The following is a 20,690-nucleotide window of genomic DNA, read 5'->3' on the forward strand; positions in this document are numbered from 1 at the left end:
CAGAGGTCACATAGTCCTGTAAGGCTGATTTTTATAGCAAAACTCTGTGCATTGAATGGGGGTCAGTCAGGAAACTGATGTCCTTGCTGAGTGGCCTGGGGGAAGAGGGAGACATATTTCTCTTGATAGCCTGCAACCCTGCTGAGCATCCTGTGGGCATGGGGGGGGGGGACAGGGACAGGAGAGATGGCTCAACAGTTTAGGGCACTTGTACTTGCAATGGACTTAGGTTCAAATCCCAGCACCTACATGGCTGCTCACAACACTCTGTAATTATTCCAGTTCAGGGGATCTGCTGTGTTTAGCATGGCTCCAGGGCCAGACCTTACTGGGGTGGTAGCAGAACGAAACACTTGAACACACAGGAGAAGCTGGGTTCTGATGGAGAAGCAGCAGCACCCCAGGAGCCTACCATGTTTATTATGTACTGTTGAAAGGGGAGGCAGGGCTATTGTGTGTTGCTGAACAAGGAGGTGGGGTTATCACAGGCAGATAAACAAGGAAGGGAGGCGGGTCTGTGGTTTGTAGCTGAACTGAGGACTCAGGTCTAAGTAATTGCCATAGAATCAGGTGCTGGAGGGAGCAGTCTCCAGGGGGGAAAGTTGGGGTGGAGGGAGAGAGCTGTGGTGGACATTTTCTGCACATGCTGTTGACATCCACATGCAGACCGGAGGAAGGCTTTGCCGTTTCCCTCTGAGCCTCACTGTGCCCTCCCTGGTCACGGCATTGTGGGAAGCTTTGATGCCCATGGGTCTCAGGCACTGAGGTCCTTGATAAGGCGGCGCCTTTGTCCATGGCACACCTTAACTCAGGACTTTGCCCATGACCTGTGAGTGTCCTCCACTCCTCACAGGGTCTGACGCCTTCTTGCCTCCAAGAGCACGGTATGCATGAGTTGTGTGCAGACATACAGACAAACATTCAACTACATAAAATAGAATTAATCAATCTCTTTCTTTTTTTAAGATTTTTTCTTCAGAATCCTGAGGTGAAGTCAGGAGAGGAGGAAAAAAAGAAAAACACTTTCTAAGAAATTCTCAGTCATGAGCTTGAAGTAGACTGCAGAACACAAACACAACCCTAAAACACAGTGACTGTGACTTACGACGGCCACTTGTATCCTATGACTCACGGAAGTGTCAGGACTTTGTGTCCCAGTATGCCTGCAGTCCCTTCCCTGTCCCAGGAGGACTCATTGCAGAATTTGTAAATGGGCCCCCACCTGCTTACACTCCACACGCCCCTCCCCCATCCTCCCTCTAGGAGCTCATAGGCTGTTGGGACTCTGAGGTCATCCCAAGTCCACCCCACTTTTCCAACTCCAGATATCCCCACAGTTGGCAACTGGACTCTGAACTCGGCACTCAAGCTGAGGGCGGTTGTAGCCAGCCAAGTTCCTCTGCCCTGTGTGGGGCTTGAGACCCAGAGTGCCCCCTAACCTATGAGGAACCTCATTTCAGGCAGGAGACATTTGAGCCTTCAAAGGTTAAGATCAGAAGTTAAAGCCATGGAGTGTATCTCCTGGGGCCTAGGGGTGGGTGGAGGATCAGGGCAAGGTAACTCCAGTATGTTCGGGGACAGGGTCCCTGACTTGGATTTCCTCTGGGAGGAAGGTGGTATCTTGGGAACAGTTGAAGCCCCGGCCTCAAGCTTCTGCTCTGACCTGTTGTGAGAACTCAGCAGCCTCTGAAGCTCCCTGAGTTTCTGTTTCCCCCACTTGGAGGATGGAGCTGAGAAAAGGAGCCTGCAACCCAAGGGTCACCAGGGAGATTTGCTGGGAAGAATTGGTCCTGGGTCTTGCAGGGAGCTGATGGAGGCTGGGGATCCTGGTGCAGAAACAAGGATGCATAAAACCCAGGCAGGGCTAGAACTGTGGCCAGAAGCTGCCGGGGGTCTTCAGACTCTGGGCAGCAGGGTGTCCAGGTAGGCAGGAGGTGAGAGGTAGGAGCAAACACCGCACTCTGTCCACATCCCCACCCAGTCCCCTGGACAGGGCCTGGGTAGGAAGTAAGGCAGCACTGGTTCCCATGGCTGGAGCTTCCCTGTCTGCTGGAGAAAGAATGATCGAAAGGAAGGATAGAGGAAACAGCTGGGTAGCCCCACTCTGAGCCACCCTGTCTGTCCCTGAAGCTGCAGGCTAGTATTCACGGTCCAGCATCACAAGTGGTGGCTTGTCCTCCATGGACCAGGACACTGAGACTTGAACCCTGCGACCTTCTGTGGGATGGAGAAGGCCCTGATGGCTCCCAAGCCCAAGGCGCCTGTGCAGCGTCTCTGTTCTAGACACTATCCATGGCACTCCCCGGGGACAACTGACATGAACTATGAGGAGGCCACTCTTAAGACCCAGAGATTCCCCCAACCCAAATATGTGGTGAACTGCAGCTCTCTGGACCAGCCCAGGAGTACTGGACAGACGGCCCATGGCTTCTCTCCCTAGGGCTGGGGATTATGGACCAGGCTAACACTGCTTGTCCCTGGTGTGTATGACCACAGCTCTGGATATCAGGCACCCAGCAAGATGGTGTCTCCTTGGCACTGTGTTGCTGATACGGGTGCTGATGAGGAGAGCGATGTGGGCTTGCAAAAGACAAGCCACCTGGCTCCAGCTACTTCTTTGTTCCCCTGAAGATCTGAGGTTCCTCATCCTGGGAGGCAGTTTTGCTTCCTACTGGCAGGTTCCCCATGGGTACCCCAGGGTGCCCTCCCAGGGTGAGGCTGTGCAAGGTACACGTGCTGCCAGTCCGGGAGCGTGTGTGGAGAAAAGCTGGCTTATTCATCCCCTTAAGAAAGTTTAGATTCACGCTGATGAGAGTGTTCATCTGGAGGTCTCTGTTTCTGAGTCCTCTGTTGGGTGGAGCCAGCTCCAGGGCCTCAACAGTCAGCGCTCTCCCCGGCTTGTGTTTCCACCGCTCCTGCTGTGTCTGCTCTCGCCCGTCCTTCTTTGTCCTTCTTTGGTTTCACTGATCTGCCTAGAGCAAGGATGGCGTTTTGGTACCTACACCCCAGCAATGGTCATCACAAGTGCTTCCTCTCTCTTTCGGGTCATCTACCTGGATTTTACAGCAGGGAACTTCTGTGGGTGGGGCATGGACCTGGATTCAAGGGAGCTTTTCCTTTTCCAGATGCAAGAGAGGTTTTTGAGTTTTTTTTTTTTAAATCAACTTTGTTGTGTCTTGATTTCCATAAATCACGATCTAGGGTGAGTGTGAGGATCCAGTAAAAGGGTTGTGGGCAAAGGGGATGGGGCTTCTGCGGCCAGTTTAGGAGCCCTTAATGTTTGCTCTTTATTATTAGATGAGATTTATGCACCAATAGGCACATAGGTAGTAAGTACATAGCTTGTGGGGTTTTGGTATGTGTATATGCAAAGTACCAGACTCTTAAGCATGCCTGCTCTGGTCTCTGTGTTTTCCCTGGTCATCAGTTTTGTGGCCTTAGAAGAAAGGTCTTTGGGAGGTGATTAGTCATGAAGGCTAAACCTCATCAATGGGATTAATGCCCTTATAAAAGATTCCCCAAGCTGCCCTGCCTCTTTCACCATAGTGGGACACAGCCAGATGGTGCCAGATTCTTCCCAGAAAGCAGGCCCTTCTTCAGTAGCTGTTGGATTTGCCTGGGATTCTTCTTGGGCTGCTCAACCCGAGCTGAGAAATTGATCTCTGCTGTTTGTAAACTACCCGCTTCATTATTTCCTTGCGATCCAAATGGACTAAGCCAATATCTCCCAGGCACATACTGCGAATATTACCTGGCACAGAGAAGGGACCTTGAAGGTGTGCATAATACAAGGGGAGGAAACGCTTCCTGGATTACCTGGAAGAAAATGGATGCCCCGGCGTCATCTCAAGGGTTCTCATAAGTGAAGGAGACAGGCAGGATGATCAGATGTGGCACTTTGAAGCTGCAGAGCTGCTGCCTGTGGAGCTGGAGGAGAGCTGAGCAAGGAATGCAGATGCCCTTGGGAGTCTGAGAAAGGCAGGGAATGGATTCTTCCCGGCCCCTCCAGCAGGAACCAGCCCTGCCCCCTTCTACCTTGAATGTGGCCATTAGCCCCATTTCAGATGCCTGACCTCCAGAACCATTAGAGAATGAAGGCGGTTTGTGTTAAGCCACTAAATGCTAATAACTTGTTACCATAGCAACAAGAAGAAGCGTGTTTTAAGCACCACATCAGGCAAAAATGGAGGATATTTTTTAAAACGTTGTCCGGGCTGGCCTTGGACTTGCTATACACCCGAGGATGACCTTGAATTCATCCCTCAGCCTCCCGTCCCTGCCTCTTAAGTGTTGTGCTTACAAGCGTGTGCCACCAAGCCCACTTTCTTCTGTGCTGCACATGGAACCCAGGGCTAGCACGCCGGACTAGCAGTCTTAACCGGCCTATACCACCAGCTCGTACGACTGCATCACTCCAGAAAGTTCCCTGTGCCCCTTTATGTGCCCGTGGGCTCCTTAACCCAGCCTCCCTATTCCTAAACTTCTCCTGCACTTGGCTTATCCATTCTCTTACAAACTGTGCTTGACTCCTGCGAAAGCAACAACAAAAACGAATTCTACTGTGTATTCTGGAATAAATCTCACGTTAGATGCAAACCTTCATGTCTCATAGGTAAAGGCCTGAGGGTGGAGTTACTGGGTTTTGTAGGTTTGGCGCACACAGGGATTTCAGCACATGGGAACTGGGTGTCAATGGCTGCCCAGCTTGCTTGTAGTAATTTCTGGGAGTACACGTCTGGACCAGAAGAGAAGGTTTCAGGACTGACTTGGAAACCCTCCCTGATGGCTAGGTTGCAGGTGGCTTCCCACGTTCATGAACACCTTTTCTCTATCCCAGGTGGTACTGGAGCTTCCTTATAGGTCTTCCTGAGTGGAACTCTTGCTAGCTCTGTTCGTAGCATAGATTCTGAGGCCTGTGGCAGAGCCCTTTCTTTGGCAGAACTGTTGAAGGAAGAACTGGATATCCCCGGAGTCCAGCTAGCTCTGAGTTTTCAGTCCCATCCCCCACCCCAAAGGAGTAGCTCAGGGGCTGGCCTGTTTTGGAGATCAGTCATAAGGGTCAGCTCCTCCCACCATCTGCAGAAGGGAAGCTGGCCCTTCTGCAGACAGCGCTGGAGACAGACTGGGGGAAAGCAGATGGCTTCCCAGATGGCAGAGAGCACAGCCCAGCCTATGGAGAGGGTTGTATGAGGGACGAGGATGGCAAGGAGAAGTAGTGGGTGCCTCATTCAGGCAACTGATTGGTTAAACAGTTGAATCATATGCAAAAAGCATACAACAGGTACTAGAGGCAGGGATTATACCATGACATTCACAGTTAATATGGGGCCGAAGGGGAGCAACCTGGAGACAGAAACCAGCCAGGTGGGTGAGGGATCCTCTGGGAAGCTCTTTGCACTACTGTCTCTCACATTGTGTCCCCTCTGTATCTTGCTCAGTGAGCACAGTTCCCCTACCAGTCAGCATCCTCTTTTTGGGGGGTCTTCCCACAGCCTCCAGCGGCATCAGTCTGTCCTCTCCCTCCCCCTCCCTGCAGCATTTATTCAGCATCTCCTAAAGAGCTCAGAAGTCTATGGCGCTTCTCATCCTATCGATCTGAAGTCACTCACTCAGTTCAGAGGGTGAACAGTCAGCTCCTCTTGGATGACATTCACAAGGCTGCGTGTTCTCTGGTCCAGATGATGGCAGCCTGGTGGGGCGGGCAGAAGAGGGCTGGGATAGAACACAGGCTGAGCAGATGTTTATTAAGGCCCTGTTGGTTCTGCTGATTTCCTTTGTAGGGAATGCTAGAGTGATTGCCAGTGGCCAGTTGCTCACTTCCTCAGTTCATGTGTAGCTTCTGGAACCTCCTTGTTCACTAGCCCAGAGTATTCTCAGCATTCTGCTCACACCCTGCAGGAGCCTCTCAGACTAGATGGGAAGCAAAGGCTTGTGCGAGTGTCCCCCGGACCAGCCCATTTCCTCATCACAGGGACAACATGGGACTCACACATTCCAGGTTCAGTGGGGTGTGCCTGGTCATTCCGGGAGGAGACGAAGCATTCCACTCTGCAGAGGAGATGGTGCCAATTAATTGAGCTCCAGACAGGCTGTTGAGGATAATAACACTGAGGTCAGAGAGGCTGTCCTTGCAGGACACCGTGGCCGAGCGAAGCCAGAATGCTACGTCCTTGGAGAAATAGGCCCGTGGTACAAGGACAGGAATAAAGAGGCAAAGGGACCACTGTGGGTGCCCAAGATCTCCCTAAGCCCAGATGGAGCCATTGGTCATCCAGGGATGGTGGTGACAGTACAAAGTCTCCTTCCCTGGGCCCTGTTCTCCCACCTCAGGTCTGCAGGGATTCAATCTGCGCTTTAGCCAAGGTGCATGGTTGGGTAGAGGTTGGGATGGGATGGGATGGGATGGGATGGGATGGGATGGGATAAGGAGTTTGGGGTTTGTTTGCTCTATTCCTAGTTTGCACAATCTTGACTTTAATAGGTTGAAATTCAAAGCTTATCTTTGTTTGGTGGTCAGTCTTTGCCTTCTCTGGCAGGTGCAACCCTAGGGACATTTTATGAAAACATGTCTGTTAACCTCATCGAGTCTTAGGTGACCAGTGGGCTCACGGCTGACCTCTGGGCTCACAGCTGACCTCTGGGCTCCATGCTGACCTCTGGGCTCCATGCTGACCTCTGGTCTCTAGGGCCTTGATACCCACCCCTTGCTCTGTTGGAGATGCCCCAGAACTAAATTCCCTCCCTAGAAAACACCTTCAAGAACCTGTTACCTCTCTCAATAAGACTTTAAATAGATCCAGCCTGGGGATGAGGGGTGTTGGGCGTGGCTTATTCTTTAGTTTCTCTCCTGCCTCTCTTGAGTTAAGTGTTCTTTATCAACTCCCCTCAGAGGGAAGCTCCTCTTGAGATTCTGCCATGCACACTTACCTTAGCAAAGCCTGCTATTAATCAGTTCCTGGACCCAGCTGACCAATCCTGTTTTTGTTGACATGCAAATTAACCACTAAAGTTTTTTTTTTTAATTAAAAACACTAAGAAATAATTATGGGTTTTAAGCTAAAAGGATCTTAAGAAGTCTTTGAAAGAACTTTTTCTTTCTCCCTGTAAGCTCCCAAGGCTCTCCCCTGTGTGGGAAAGTGTTACCCACTGTACTGAGTGGGAGTGGGGTGTCGGGTCCGGGAGGTGCCCCTGCTGTCCACACAGCCCCTCTCTCCTGTACTGTGCTGGGCAGTGGTCCCGGCTTGTTCTTCCCAAGGCTCCCCTGAGCCTCTGAGCATTTCTCTCTCTTTGCCTTTACCTTCTGGAAGCAGCAGCTTTGTACCATGGAAACAGTCCTGCAGAATTTGTGTAGTTTTACTCTATAAATCAGGCTATCTCTGCACTCACTATGTACTCCAGGCTAGTTTTGTGTAATGAGCCTCCTACCTCGGTCTCCCAAGAGCTGAGATTCTAAGTATCAGCTGCCATAGCCAGCTACACAGCCTGTATCAACGCCGGTGCTGTTGGGGCCAGTGTGACTCCCAAGGGCTACCAGGGATCTCAGCATTCATTCCACATCTCAGCATTCATTCCACAGCGCTTTGGTTCCTCTGCCAGGCAGGGAGAGGGAGGAGGGCGGCCACTTCTCAGTTACACAGCATTCTGGGCTTCAGAGTGGCTAAGAAGAAGCTGAGGTAGACCTGTTCCTGGTGCTACCTGCTCTGTGACCACATCCCAATGCCGCTGCATCCGGGTAGAAAAGAGCTCTATCCTGACCTGTTAAGTTTCTAGATGGGAAGCCAGGCTTCTGTGCAGGAGTCGAGGCTGCAGTCATGGCCACGTGGCTCCCATGTTCTTGGTTATTCTAAAAGTGCCCCTGGGTGAGCAGACAGCCGAAACGGGAAGCTGGGGCCAGACAGTCTCTCTCATCCTTCGCAGTGCTGGCCCTCACAGTTCCCATCACTAGGCGTTTCCTGAAGCTTCCGTCTGCCAAGTTTCTGTCTGGTATGGATTTTTCAGCCTTGATGAACTAACCCACAGAATCTAAATGTAGAGGGGATATATTTACTGACCTTGTATGTTTGAAGGTCTCTGCCCATTCCAGGGCGTAACCACTGGATCATCTCCTCTGCAGCAGCTGGACCAACTTTATGATGACGATGATGCCACTAAATAAATAAATACACAATAATAAATAAATAAATAAATATTGACCGTTTGCCATGTACCAGACTTGGTAGGTATTTTTTACTTAATGCTCATAGTGCACCAAAGAAATAGCTCACCATGGTTACCCAGCCTCATTTTCTAGGTGAGTAAAATGAGGTCCCAAGAAGAAAAGTTACCCACTCCAGGCCTGCATCTGGGAAGTGGCCAGGCCAGGATTCAAACCCAAACTTTCCTAGTTCTGTTCTTGGTCTTCTGTGATATCAAATTATCCCTCCCCTGTTTGGATCTTTGAGGTTTGACCAAGTAATAGCTTGAAAACTGAGAGCAGTTGTCAGTTCCGCAGCCCAAGGAAGGCTGAACTGCACGGTTGCCTGACTTGCGAATGCCCTAATTCCCCTGCACCTTTTTCCCTCTCATGTGTAAAATGGAGATTTTCATTCATTACTGTTAGGACTGTATGTGTTCCCCATTTTTCATGTGTTATGAAATTAATGCCCAATACAACAATGTTGAAAGGTGGGCTCTTCCCAAGGTGATAGATCGGTCATAAGGACTCTGCCCTTGTGGATGGGTTAACGCGGGTACCTCAGGAGTGGGTTAGATTACAAGGGTAGATGGGTTAACGCGGGTACCTCAGGAGTGGGTTAGTGATCACAAGGGTGGATGGGTTAACACGGGTACCTCAGGAGTGGGTTAGTGATCACAAGGGTGGATGGGTTAACACGGGTACCTCAGGAGTGGGTTAGTGATCACAAGGGTAGATGGGTTAACACGGGTACCTCAGGAGAGGGTTAGTAATCAAAAGGGTGGATGGGTTAACGCGGGTACCTCAGGAGTGGGTTAGTGATCACAAGGGTGGATGGTTAACACGGGTACCTCAGGAGTGGGTTAGATCACAAGGGTGACCTCCTGATAAAATGAGGTCCCAAGAAGAAAAGTTACCCACTCCAGGCCTGCATCTGGGAAGTGGCCAGGCCAGGATTCAAACCCAAACTTTCCTAGTTCTGTTCTTGGTCTTCTGTGATATCAAATTGTCCACAGCAGGTGGACAAAGCTAAGGAAGGCAGCAATGATAACCTTAGATCGCTGCATCCCACACGCGGGTGCACAGGATGCGTCTCTACCAGCCGAGCTGTACCCGCTCCCGTGTTATTTTGGCGAGGTTCTCAGTCACCGTATTGTTTCATCTGTGAATATTTGAGGCTGTCTCTTTGTAGGAATTTTTTGGTAAGGATTCTGTGAATAAGAAGTCATTAATATCAGGCCCGTGTTTACATTTTTCATCATCTCAGAAATTAAACACAAAAATCACGATCCTGTAAAAGCTCACAGGTTGCGACCCCTGTGACTGATGTGATTTGAGTCTCTGTAGATCTGTAGGTAGCCATTGGTGTCTGGGGCAGAGTCAGGCCCTGGAAACCCCCTATGGGGCAGCATTTTTAGGGCCTCAAACCTGTTGGAGGAGTCCAGGGACACCAAGGTTTCCACTTCCAAGCCCTCCAGGGGGCACTCATGCACACAGTGTGAAACCCGCTGATCCACATCCCCAGCCCCTTGTCCCTTCTTCCTCTGGTGGTTTCATGGAGAAACTCAGTTTTAGAGAGGCTGACACCTGAACGACACCTGCCGGTTCATTGCCAAGCACAGATGGACAGAGTCCTATCTCCTGGTACCCAATGGTGCCTGAGGACGAGGCAGGGTTGTTGTCATGCCCCAGAAGCTGGCACAATCCTCTGCCTTGTAATCAAATGTTCTGGGCCAGGGTGAAAGGAGGCTACAGATGGATGCACTGGACTTACAAGACTGAGGAGTGGCAGAAGCTCAGCTTTGACTGAATGTCTCTGGCTGCAAGGTGAATGAGTATGGCTAGCACCGAGCAGGACCCGTGATCAAGGCCAAGAAGTTCTGGAGCAAGGCTGTGGTAGTGACTTCACAGAATGCCAACTAAGAAGCTAGAGGCGTTGGAAATGGGAACGATGGGGCCTGGGGATGGGACGAGAGAGAGTATAGGATCTTCCTTGTCTGGGAACCGTGAGGGTTCCTCTGGTGAATCTGAGGAGAGAGGCCTATCTGGCTGGTTGAACAGTAGATTCCACATTGTAGTATAACTGGGTGGGTGTATTCCTAACACTCTGGCTGAGAGGTAAAGCCTCAGTTGGGAAAGACCTCGTCGTCCCCCAGATCTGTGGCTAATCATCATCAGGTCCACTGTTGGACACATGGAAGCACCCACCTGTCTGTTTGCCGTAGTTTCTTCTGTTGGTGTGCTGGAATCCTCAGACAAAAGCAGATATTCCTTCCTCAAGGAAAGAAGCCTTTATTCTGTGCGGAGTTCACGGCTGTCAGCCATCACGGTGGGGAAACCATGGCGGCAGACACTTGAGGCACCTGATTGTATTATAGCCACAGTCAGGAAGCAGAGGGTTAGGGAAGAATGTAGCTTGCTGAGCTCCTCCACGCCCATCACGTCCCATTGCACATTCTAGGATCTCAGCCCGGAAATGGTGCTCCCCGCGGAGAAGTGGGTCCTTCTACCTCAGTTTGGGCCACCAAGATCACTGCCTTCAGGTATGCCCGGAGGGCAGCTGATTCTAGAGTCTGTCAAGCTGACAATTAACACACACACACACACACACACACACACACACACACACACACACGTCCGTCTGTCCACTCCAGTCTATCCATCCATTCACCAGTGCATCCAACTATCCGACATTCACAGCCCCGTGACTTGACAGGAGCTGGGGGCATCAGCAGACAGGAAGACCTGACCCCCACCCATGGGACAGAGTCTGTGGGGTGGGGGAGGGGTGCTGGTGGCCAGAACTGCCTTGAGACATGTGTGGAGCTTCTCTAAATGCTGGGTGCTGGTGAGGGGCTGCGTGGCTGCTGAGACTAGTTTATGTAAGTCGTTGGTTGCATTTCCTCACCCTTTCTAGCAGCTGCCTGGACATGTGTGATGTAAAGGCCTGGCCACCTGTGTAAGGTGAAACTGTTCTACCCAGCTGAGCATCTCCTCTGGGAAAACCTGCCGGTTCCGGACTCGTCTTGTCTCTTGGACTGTGGACTGTTCGGGAAGCAGGAAGGAATACTAGAAGGTGCAGCCCCCTGTGGCAGCCCCCACTCGGCTCATACCGGATGCTTTGGTTTCAACCATGGAGCATCCATTTCCATAAATAGGACTCAGCATGTGGAGAGCAGCTATTTTATGCTCAGCATCCTCTGTGGTGAGAGGGTCTCCCCGCTCGTGCTAATAAAATTTCCATTTACTCTGGACATCAACCGCGTTAATAAAAAAATGCCATCAATTATTTACTGAGATGGAACTTAGACTTGGTATAATGTGTTAGTTCAGCTAGCAGTAAAGCCTGCTCCAGGGCAATAAAAGAGGACATTTTCCAGTAACCTTCACATGACCTTGAGCAGATCAGCTTTCCAAGGAGACACTGCAAGGTGGGTGTACACGGAGAGAAAGAGCAGGCTTCCCCACAGAGGCTGTGATTTAGGTAATTGCCTGTCGTCCGGGGAAAGAAGAAATGGAAAATGTATGTATTGCATGTTTTAAAGTCGTAAGACCTTAATAAAATGCCTTTAGAAAGGACTGTTTATTTAATAAATAAATAGATCCGAAAGTCGGCAAGGAAAGGCGAGCCTGTGTTGAGGCCACCTGTCATGTTTTACGTGAGTCTGGAGCGCTGCAGTGTGAGGTCCACCCAGTGGCTCCGGCTTCGTCTTTAAAAGTGTTGTATTTAGGGTGGAAGATCGATTTTCATGTATCTCAGACAGCCGGGGAGTCTGCTCCCTGCCAGATGCTGACTAATGTCCCCCATGGAGACAAGGGCAACAAGCGAGTTTATGAATTACGACTCGTTTTGCAAGACAGTTTTTTTTTAAGGATTTTTTTCTCTGATTAAAGCCATTAGAGCTCAGAACAAATAGAACTGTGTCGTATTTTTACGTGCCTAGCATTCTGTAGCCGGAGCCAGATGAAGCTCACATTTTAATTCTTAGGCCATTAAGGCAAGCCACGAGGGTTAGGCTAACTAGCTGCTCCCCACTGCCAGGCTGGGGTTCCACGGAGTTGTGTAGCAGGAGACTTATTGATTTAGCACCCTTATCGGTTTGTCTGTACTTCACTGCGGAAATACTCTCATTTCCTACGGTCTTCTGTGGCAAAAGTTATAAAAGCGTCGTGGTCGAAGAAGGTATTTGAGGCTTCCAGGATTAAAAGTAAATGAACAAAACTCCCTGTCAACGTGCATTTATAGTCACGAAACTGTTAAAAAAGATCCCCTATATCCCAATTGCACAAGACACCGGGTGGGATTAACTGATCTAACCGTGAACTAAGGACGTAGATCAGTGGGAGAGCACTTCTGGCATCTGCGAGGCTCTCAAGCCTTAGTATCAGAGATCATCTAAACTACTGACGAAGGAAACTTGGCGATTAAATTTCCTTCCACCAGAAAGCACCAGGACCTCTTCCCCTTAGCCCTGCCAGGGCTTTGTGATTGCTGCTTTGCATCTTTGAAATGGTCTCTGTCTTTCTAACTTCTGTGACTTAAAACTTTGGGGTCCCTTTTCTGTTCCTACCAAGGCCACTGGGAGACGAGATGCAGCCCCCTGGCTGGAAGTAAGGTCACTGGGGGTGTGTCTTTGAAGGAGATACTGTGATCCCCCAGTGTCTGTCTGTCTGTCTGTCTGTCTGTCTGTCTGTACTTCCTGGCCCAAAAGAGGTGAGCAGACTTTCTCCACCATGTGCTCCCCCCACTGGCCCAGAGCAACAGGGCCAAGGCCCCAGAGCCAGTGCTTTGAGATGTCAGTCAAAACAAACCTTCCTTCTTTTCAGTTGATGACCTCAGGCATTCTGTCTCAGCCACAGGAAGCTAACCCAGGCATGGTGCTGCGGACAGGCCTTGGACAGTCTGTGTGATCCAGCGGGAACACTGGGGTGTATATCTCTCCAGATTTCTATGGTTTTTAGCTCTGCCCTTGGCCACCTTCCTAGTGAAACATTTCCCTTTTCCCTACATTCATCTGTCTTCCTTCCTTGTCTTCAGCTTCTTTCCTTTTTCTCAAACCCACCAGTAAGAAACGTCCCACTGGCCAGGCTTTTGGTGTCAGGCTTGTTTGTGTCTGAGCCTGCGTCCTGTGGAGACGTCACTGTACAGCACCATGTGTTGAAATAAGAGCGGTGGCAGGGCTGTGTCCCCAACACCCCGGCCGCTTGGCTAGCTCATGCCCGAAATAACAACACACAAACTATATTCATTTAAGAACTGCTTGGCCCATGAACTCTAACCCTTACAGGCTAATTCTCGCACCTGGACTAGCCCATTTCTAATGATGTGTGTAAGCACCCCAAGGTGCGCTTATCGGGAAGATTCTAGCCTAAGTTCATCGTGGGTTGGAGTTGCTTGGGAGAGCTGAGCATGGCGTCTCTGCTTCAGCAGAGCTGTCGGGTCTGTCCGGTCCCTCTGGAAGCAGCGCAGAGTCTGACCTCACTTCCTCTTCCACCCAGCATCCTATCCTGTTTATTCCGCCCACCTATCTTATAACCTATCAGAGCCAGCAGTTTCTTTATTACTCAGCCAATGAAATCAACAGATTGATATATGACACTCCCACATCAACCATGAACTAATGACACATGGTATTTCCCTTTGTAGATGGCCTTTGTCTAAGTGATAGCCAGAGAAATACTCTTGTTCCCTATGCCCGTAGACTCATAGACCAGCTCTGGTGTCTGTTATCTCCTGTGTATCAGGAAATGGTTAGTGCTCCATCGTCCGTGTGTGTGTGTGTGTGTGTGTGTGTGTGTGTGTGTGTGTGTGTGTTTGGTCATCCGTATTAGTATACAGCATGAAAGAGGTCAGTTCTGGTTGGGACTATCCATGCACAGGAATTAAGCTTTTCACTGTTACCCCCCTGGGAATACCATAGGTAGGCCACTCCATCCCATTTCCCCCCCTAGAGTTTTGAAGAGTGTTTCGCGCATATCTGTGAAAATGTTACCACCTCACCCCATCTCTGCAGATCGCTTTGAAATCTGCGCAGTGCAGCTGACTTTTAATTTCTGATGGAAGAGGTCCATGGAGTTCGACTGCCTGTAGGCCTGGAAAGTGATCAGCAAGTCAAATGATTTTTTTTTTAATACTGTGCCATATGCAGTGGGGGAGGGGAGGAGGGGAACCGCCTCCTTGATTTCTTTTCGCCCTCTGTATATCCTTGTGTCCCCTGAGGTCCCAAGGCACGTGCGTGTTCAACGCATGGCTGGACGTGTGCCGTTCTGCGTGTCGGCGGGACAAAGCCATGCTCAAGAAGGGTTGAGTGATGGGATAATTAGAACCAGGCAACAGCAGGGTGGATGCATCGTCTGTGCGCGCTAGCTTGTTTGCTAATTGCCAGCACCAGATTTTCTGGGCAATTAGATGTTTGGTGTCTTCCAAGACCTTCTGTGCAAATGTGGACACATGGCCTCAGGCCTTCGAGGGAGCAGGTGGACAGAGGGTAGCTCCTGGGTGGACGGCAACTCTCCTGAGGGTACCTCAGGGGTCGCATATAAAATGGAGCTGCTGGGTCGATTGCCTGCCTGGGCCCTTAGGCAGAGACGGAGGAATCCCCTAGCTTTTATAGAGCAGGGTGCCTTGAGCTTGGGGTGCACAAAGCTGGGGTGTTCTGTGGACTAGCTGAGAAGCTAAGTGTAGCACGAATTCTAATTGTCCTTAATAATAAAAACCCAGAGTCGGATATTAGGAGGTGAAAGCTGAAAGGTCAGAGAACAGAACAGTCAGCCACCAGAGAGTTCTCACCTCTGCCAATGCTCAGACTGAAAGGGGCGGTCCTGTCTCTACGAATCCTCAGACTGAATGCTGTCTCTACGAAACCTCAGACTGCCCTGAGCTCCTGTCTCCTCCTGCCTTATATTCCTCTCTCCACCCAGCCACATCACTCCTGTCTCCACCTTCCTAGTGCCGAAATTAAAGACGTGTGACTTCCAAGTGCTGGGACCATCTTTGTGTGAGCTCTCTTCCTCTTATAGACAGGTTCAATCTCACGGAGCCCAGGATGGCCTTGAACTCACAGAGATCCCTCTGCCTCTGTCTCCTGAGTGCTGAGATTAAAGGCATGCCCCACCACTGCCTGGCCTTTATGATTAACTAGGATCTTAGCTCTGCACTCTGATCTTCAGGCCAGCTTTATTTGTTAGATCACAAACAAAATATCACTCCAGCCAAGTGTACATCCCTCTCTTTTCAAGCACCCTGGGATTTGGGAACTAATAGGTACAGGAAATATTGTGTCCTCTGATGACTAAGACAAGTTGAGGTTTTGCTTTTAAACAAGGCCTTAAGTAGCCTAGGCTGCTCCAGGTAGCCTGGGGAGGACCTTGAACATCTGATTCTCTGGCCTCTCTACCTTCACAGCGCTGGGATGACAGGTTCCAGCCACTCTGTGGTCCTGGGGATCAAACCCAGGATACTGTGCATGCTAGGCTGGCATCTCCAAGCTGAGGTACATCACCAGCCAAGATGACTTTTTCATAAATATTGTTGTTATGTTAGAGTATGCATAACACAGAATTTTCCACTGAAATGCTTTTAAAATGTGCAGCCAGTTGAGCGGCATGATTTATTCTCACAGCACAGTGCCACGGTGTCAGTAATTATTTACAAAACTTTCCTTGCCCCGTCAAGAACTAGGACTCGTGAGCAATAACTCCTGGCGACCTTTCATCTACTTCCTGTGCCTCTGGATTCGCCTGTTCTGGACAGTTCATACAAGTGAAATCACACACTGTTCGCCCTTTCATGTCCAGCTTATTCAGTAGTTTCCCGGTCCACTGGTGTTATAGTGTGTATAGGAATGGCCTTCCCTTTGCACGTGGTTGTGATGTTGCCAAGGCTACTCCACCGCGTTGACTGAGCCACAGTCTGCTGCTCCCCACTCCTTCGTTGTTGGGCACATGAGTTTGCTCCTAATGCTTGGTCATTGTGAGTGCCGCTGCAATGGACATTCGCCTACCGCTCGGTCATCGTGAGTACCGCTGCAATGGACATTCACGTGCTCATCTCTCTGTGAGTCTGTTTCCAAGTAGTTAACATTGCTGGATCGTAGCTGACATTTCGAGGAGCCACCAAACTGTTTTCCACAGCAGCTGCGCCGTTTACACCCTCAGCAGCAACACACGAGAGATCCAATTCTGTACTTTTTTTTCTTTCCTTTTAAAAATTATGTTCCTCCTTGTGGGTGAAGTAGAATCTCATTGTAATATGTATATAATATTTTTGGCAGACCAGTTGGTTTTAAACTCACAGAAACTCACCTGCCTGTGCTTTGCAGGTGCTTGGCTCAAAGGTGTGTGCTCCCACACCCCGCTTTCATGGTAGTTTTGGTCTGCTGGCTACTGGAGCCGGCCATCCTCTCCCACACTCGCTGAGCCTCCCGGTGAAGAGAAGGGCCATGAGCTCACAGACAGGAGGTGACTTGCAGATTCAAAGCTTCCCATTTGCTTTTTCATGATCCGTTCCACTCCGCAGTCTGTTCGCGAGCCACTGAGATGACGTTGTTTGAATTCCCACCAAATAGAGAGAGAGAAAAAATATCCTGCAAGAGCCTGGGATTAACACAAAGTGATTTAGCAGATGGAGCTATTCCTCATGCTCCCCCGGAGGGGAGAGCCTTTCCCAGATAAAGCCGACCCACCCACCGCCTACACGGAATTAAGCTGTGCACCAAACTGGCAATGTATTCAGAGTAGCGCCTGGCCCCTGGTACTGGTGGGCGTGCGGCATCTGGTTATTGTTTTTCTGATTGGTTGGCAGCTTCTGGGCTTTGCTCCGTTGCTTTGGGGCCCTGCCAGCCCTGAGCAGTGGGCATGAGGACACTGTGGAGTCTTTAAGCACTGACCAGGGACAGTGTGTCTTGTCGTTGGGGGCCTCTGAGACTGCTCCAGAGCAAATGTCTGTGCTTGAAGCATTGTGGTAGAGCCAGGGTAACATGGTATTTATGCTACTTTGTCCTTGTCCTTCTTCGGTTTGACTTAGTGTCCCTGGTGTCCCAGGGCCAGGGAAGCTAACCTTTTGGCTGCTACACACCACCCTGCAAATGTTGGACACTTTCAGTACCCCTGAAAGCACGAATTCTCTGATCTCTGGATTCTTGTAGTAGAAGTGGCAGGTGGTACATCGGCCATCAGATGCTGTCTCTCAGAGTTGAACTCAGGTCCCATATTCTGTGGCCAGGAGTTGTTGACCCTGGGATGGGGGTGTCTCATGCAGCTTTCGGAGCCTGAGGACTATAGATGCTCTTCCAGAATACATGCGAACCGGCGCGTCTTCTCTGACAGTGTTGCAATAATTCCTTCCCTGGGGAGACATAAACAACATCCATCTCTCCTTATAAAAGTCTACAAGTGAGTGACCGGACAGCCAAGGCCACACAGAGAAACCCTGTCTCGAAAAATCCAAACCAATATATAAATAAATAAATAAAAATAAGGTCCCAGTGACGACACATGATTCCACCAAAGACCAAAGTGGGGGAAATGAGTTTATTGGGTTTACACTGCATGGGTGAGGGGTCACTTACAAGAACCTGGGTGACCACCCAGCAGCCACCCAGCACGGGGATGATGGCTTCTCCGTAGCCACACTGGAAGATCTCCCAGATCCCCAGCCTGTGTACCCCAGCACTCCCAAGACCCCAAGGTCACTGCCATTAGGGCAGAGTGGCATACACATGCTGGGCTCTCAGGTGAGAGCCCCAATCCCTTGTTCTCTGGGGGAATGTTAGTAGCGGACAGGCCGCATTGAGGTGGGCAAACAGCTACAGCGGATGCAGTGAAGATGACGGCTGCTTTGCTCAGAGGACCACGTTCTACTGCAGAGGGTGCAGGTTGCCCTGTCCACTGTGGGGTCTCCATTACAGAGCTCCTGCCCTGGAGCTGAGCTCTTCTGGGAACGGAGCAATATCTTCTATTTAACAGCGTGTGTGTGTGTGTGTGTGTGTGTGTGTGCGCACTTGCAAATTCATGACAGTGACAGGCCTGGTGGCCACTTAGAGAAAAGGGGAAGGGATATCCAGTTGTTCAAGTTCTAAAGGCCAAGCACAAGGTGTTGGCTTGTGCAGGGACACCCTGTCTTCCTGGCTGGGAGCTCGCCATATGCAGCATGATAGCCGACTTCCAAGAACCCCTGTGTGGAGAGCAAAGTCACATAGCCCCCCCCTTTTCTGCTCCCTGGGCTGGCCCATGTCCCTTTTAAGAATCTAATTCTTGTCTTTCCTTTCAGAAACGGCTCCCACATCTGCATATCCCTCTCCGGCCCGGAGTCTCGGGGACACAGGAATCACACCTCTGTCCCCTTCCCATATCTTGGTAAGGAATAAGTGTGCATGCATATGCGCCTGTGCTGACTGCCTGTGCTTTGTCTCTCCCGCCGCAGGCTGCTAGGCCGTCCTTCACGTCCTGTTGTTGGGTGCACATGGATGTGGTGGTAGCATGTGCACTCTGTCAATCAAACCCGTTCGTTCCGTACCCTGGGCCTGGGAAGGCTTTCAGCGCTGTGGCTGACATTTCCTTAGGCACTAGCCTGGGGGATACTATGAGCAGACCGAGGGGTGAGCTCTTGAGAGACCGGAGCCTAGAGGTGGCAAGGCAGCTTCCTGTAAGGAAGTACCGTGGCTTTGTCCACGGAGGTTCTCTCCGTGGCTAGGGAATTGCTTCTTTCCTGATTTTCCTCGGAGAGATCTGAGCAGCCTCTGGTCTGGGGGGATGGGTTCTTGCCCTCCGCAGTCCTCAAGTACAAGGGAAGATGGGTGGTAGGGGCAGCCCACAGAAGGGCAGCTTAGCACTCGCTGTTCGGATACACGAAGGCCAGTGAGGAGCACATGGGAGCACCATTCACCAGGGGCTGCTGACTTGCTTTGTTTGCCCCAGAGCTCTCTCACTGTAAGCGGCTCACACTCAGGAATCTCAGTATTCTATCTGGGAGATTCCCGTAGCTCTGGCCACATCCTGAGTACAGCGGAGGAAGTAGTGACCTGTGGGCCTGGTCCCATGAGAGTCAGACTTTGTACCCTTTGCTCCTTGAGGGAGCACTTGGAGACAGTGAGGAGGGAGGCCGGTGGTAGTGTCTTCATCCCCAGTTTAGCTAGAGTAACCTGGTCCAAAAGTTTGCCGGGCTTTATCATTTGGTGTTCTTCGGGGATTAAAATAGAAGAAAAGGGAAAGTAAGTCTACGTTCCTTTAGGGAAAAAAAGCTGGGGAACCTGAGGTGGCCTGTTCAAGTGGCCGCCCAGTTGAGGGACATCTGTGAGCATGAGCCTAGGGCCCTGAGGTCATGTGAGGCACGATGGGCTTGTAGGATTGGACAGAGTCACCATGGAGGCCCCTGTGCACATAAAGAAAGCACTGCAGAGATAGAGCAGGCACTGGTGGGTGCTCTGAGTGGTGGCAGGGCTTCTGCAGAGGGAGCTGGGGACAGCAATAGTGGGGTGATGGTGTCCACACAAGGGACCACTCAGTTGAGCTTCTGCCCATGTCAGCATTTCCATAGTTACCACAGTGCACCGCTGAGAAGGAAGGGTCTGTGGGTGGCACCCTCAGACAGTTGGCCTGCACCCCGATTTGGAGGGTCTCCATCTCTCTTTGGGTCACTCAGGTAGGTGGGAGCTGAGGCTGGTCTGCTTGAGCTGGGGTGTTTTACCTGCAAAGAATGCCAAATGGGTAGGGTAGAGGTTTCTTCCAGAAGGGGAGGCCTGGTCCTCACCCGCTAGTGCTTTGCTGTGCCCTTATAGAACGATGCTGACCCTGACCCTGGTCCTCACCCACTAGTGCCTTTGCTGTGCCCTTGCAGAACAATGCTGACCCAGTCTCGGAAGAGCAGATGTTTCTGGTGGTGGTGGCCATCGACTTTGGGACCACATCCAGCGGCTATGCTTACAGCTTTACCAAGGAGCCAGAATGCATCCACGTGATGAGGTGAGCGCACCGTGTGTCCTGGTCACCCCACCCATGTCCACTTGGGGGTAGGGCCAGTCACTGGTGCTTGAGAAGAACAGCATTCCACAATGTCAAATGTCAAGCAGGCCTGTAACACCCGGTTTTGGTGTTACACCCTCGGTACAGTTCGCGCGCAGCTGTACCAAATGCGAGTCCGGGCAAGGGCCTGGAGATTGAACACAAGAAACAGAGACCAGGGTCATTCGATAGGAGATCAAGCGAATGCCGTTTATTCAGACTTGGGGAAGCCCTTTTCTACCTAACTGCAGCACAAAGATCTCTCCGCCCAGGAAGGTGGGAAATTACCATATTAACAATGGAGAAGATTGCCTGCAGCTAAATCACCAGGTGGGGCAGGGATAGCACGGAAACACACAGGAAGCTTAGTTAACTGATAACAAACTGTCCCCGCCAATGCACCCCAGGAATAAGGGAGACCAGGGCCCTACACAGGCCTCCTGGAGTCCCACTTTCTCTCGAAAACCAGAGGTGTTTCAGCCTGAGGCTGTTGCCATCAAGAGGTTTCAGGGCCTGG

The 20,690-nt window shown here is 50.8% G+C and overlaps 1 protein-coding gene across 3 annotated transcripts in view; it reads left to right on the forward strand.

Moving 5' to 3' along the window:
- Hspa12a (heat shock protein family A (Hsp70) member 12A) overlaps nucleotides 1-20,690 on the forward strand; it is a 144,776-nt gene that overhangs the window by 102,088 nt on the left and 21,998 nt on the right. For all 3 annotated transcript variants that reach the window (XM_050149106.1, XM_050149105.1, XM_050149115.1), the window contains 2 exons: nucleotides 18,444-18,529; nucleotides 20,010-20,134. In XM_050149106.1, coding sequence (XP_050005063.1) covers nucleotides 18,444-18,529; nucleotides 20,010-20,134 — 211 coding nt within the window. The remainder of the gene's footprint in view (nucleotides 1-18,443; nucleotides 18,530-20,009; nucleotides 20,135-20,690) is intronic.

The sequence above is a fragment of the Alexandromys fortis genome, unplaced genomic scaffold (genome assembly GCF_014885135.2).
Source record: "Alexandromys fortis isolate MF-2015 unplaced genomic scaffold, M_Fortis_MF-2015_v1.1 scaffold_16, whole genome shotgun sequence".
Lineage (NCBI taxonomy): Eukaryota > Metazoa > Chordata > Mammalia > Rodentia > Cricetidae > Alexandromys > Alexandromys fortis.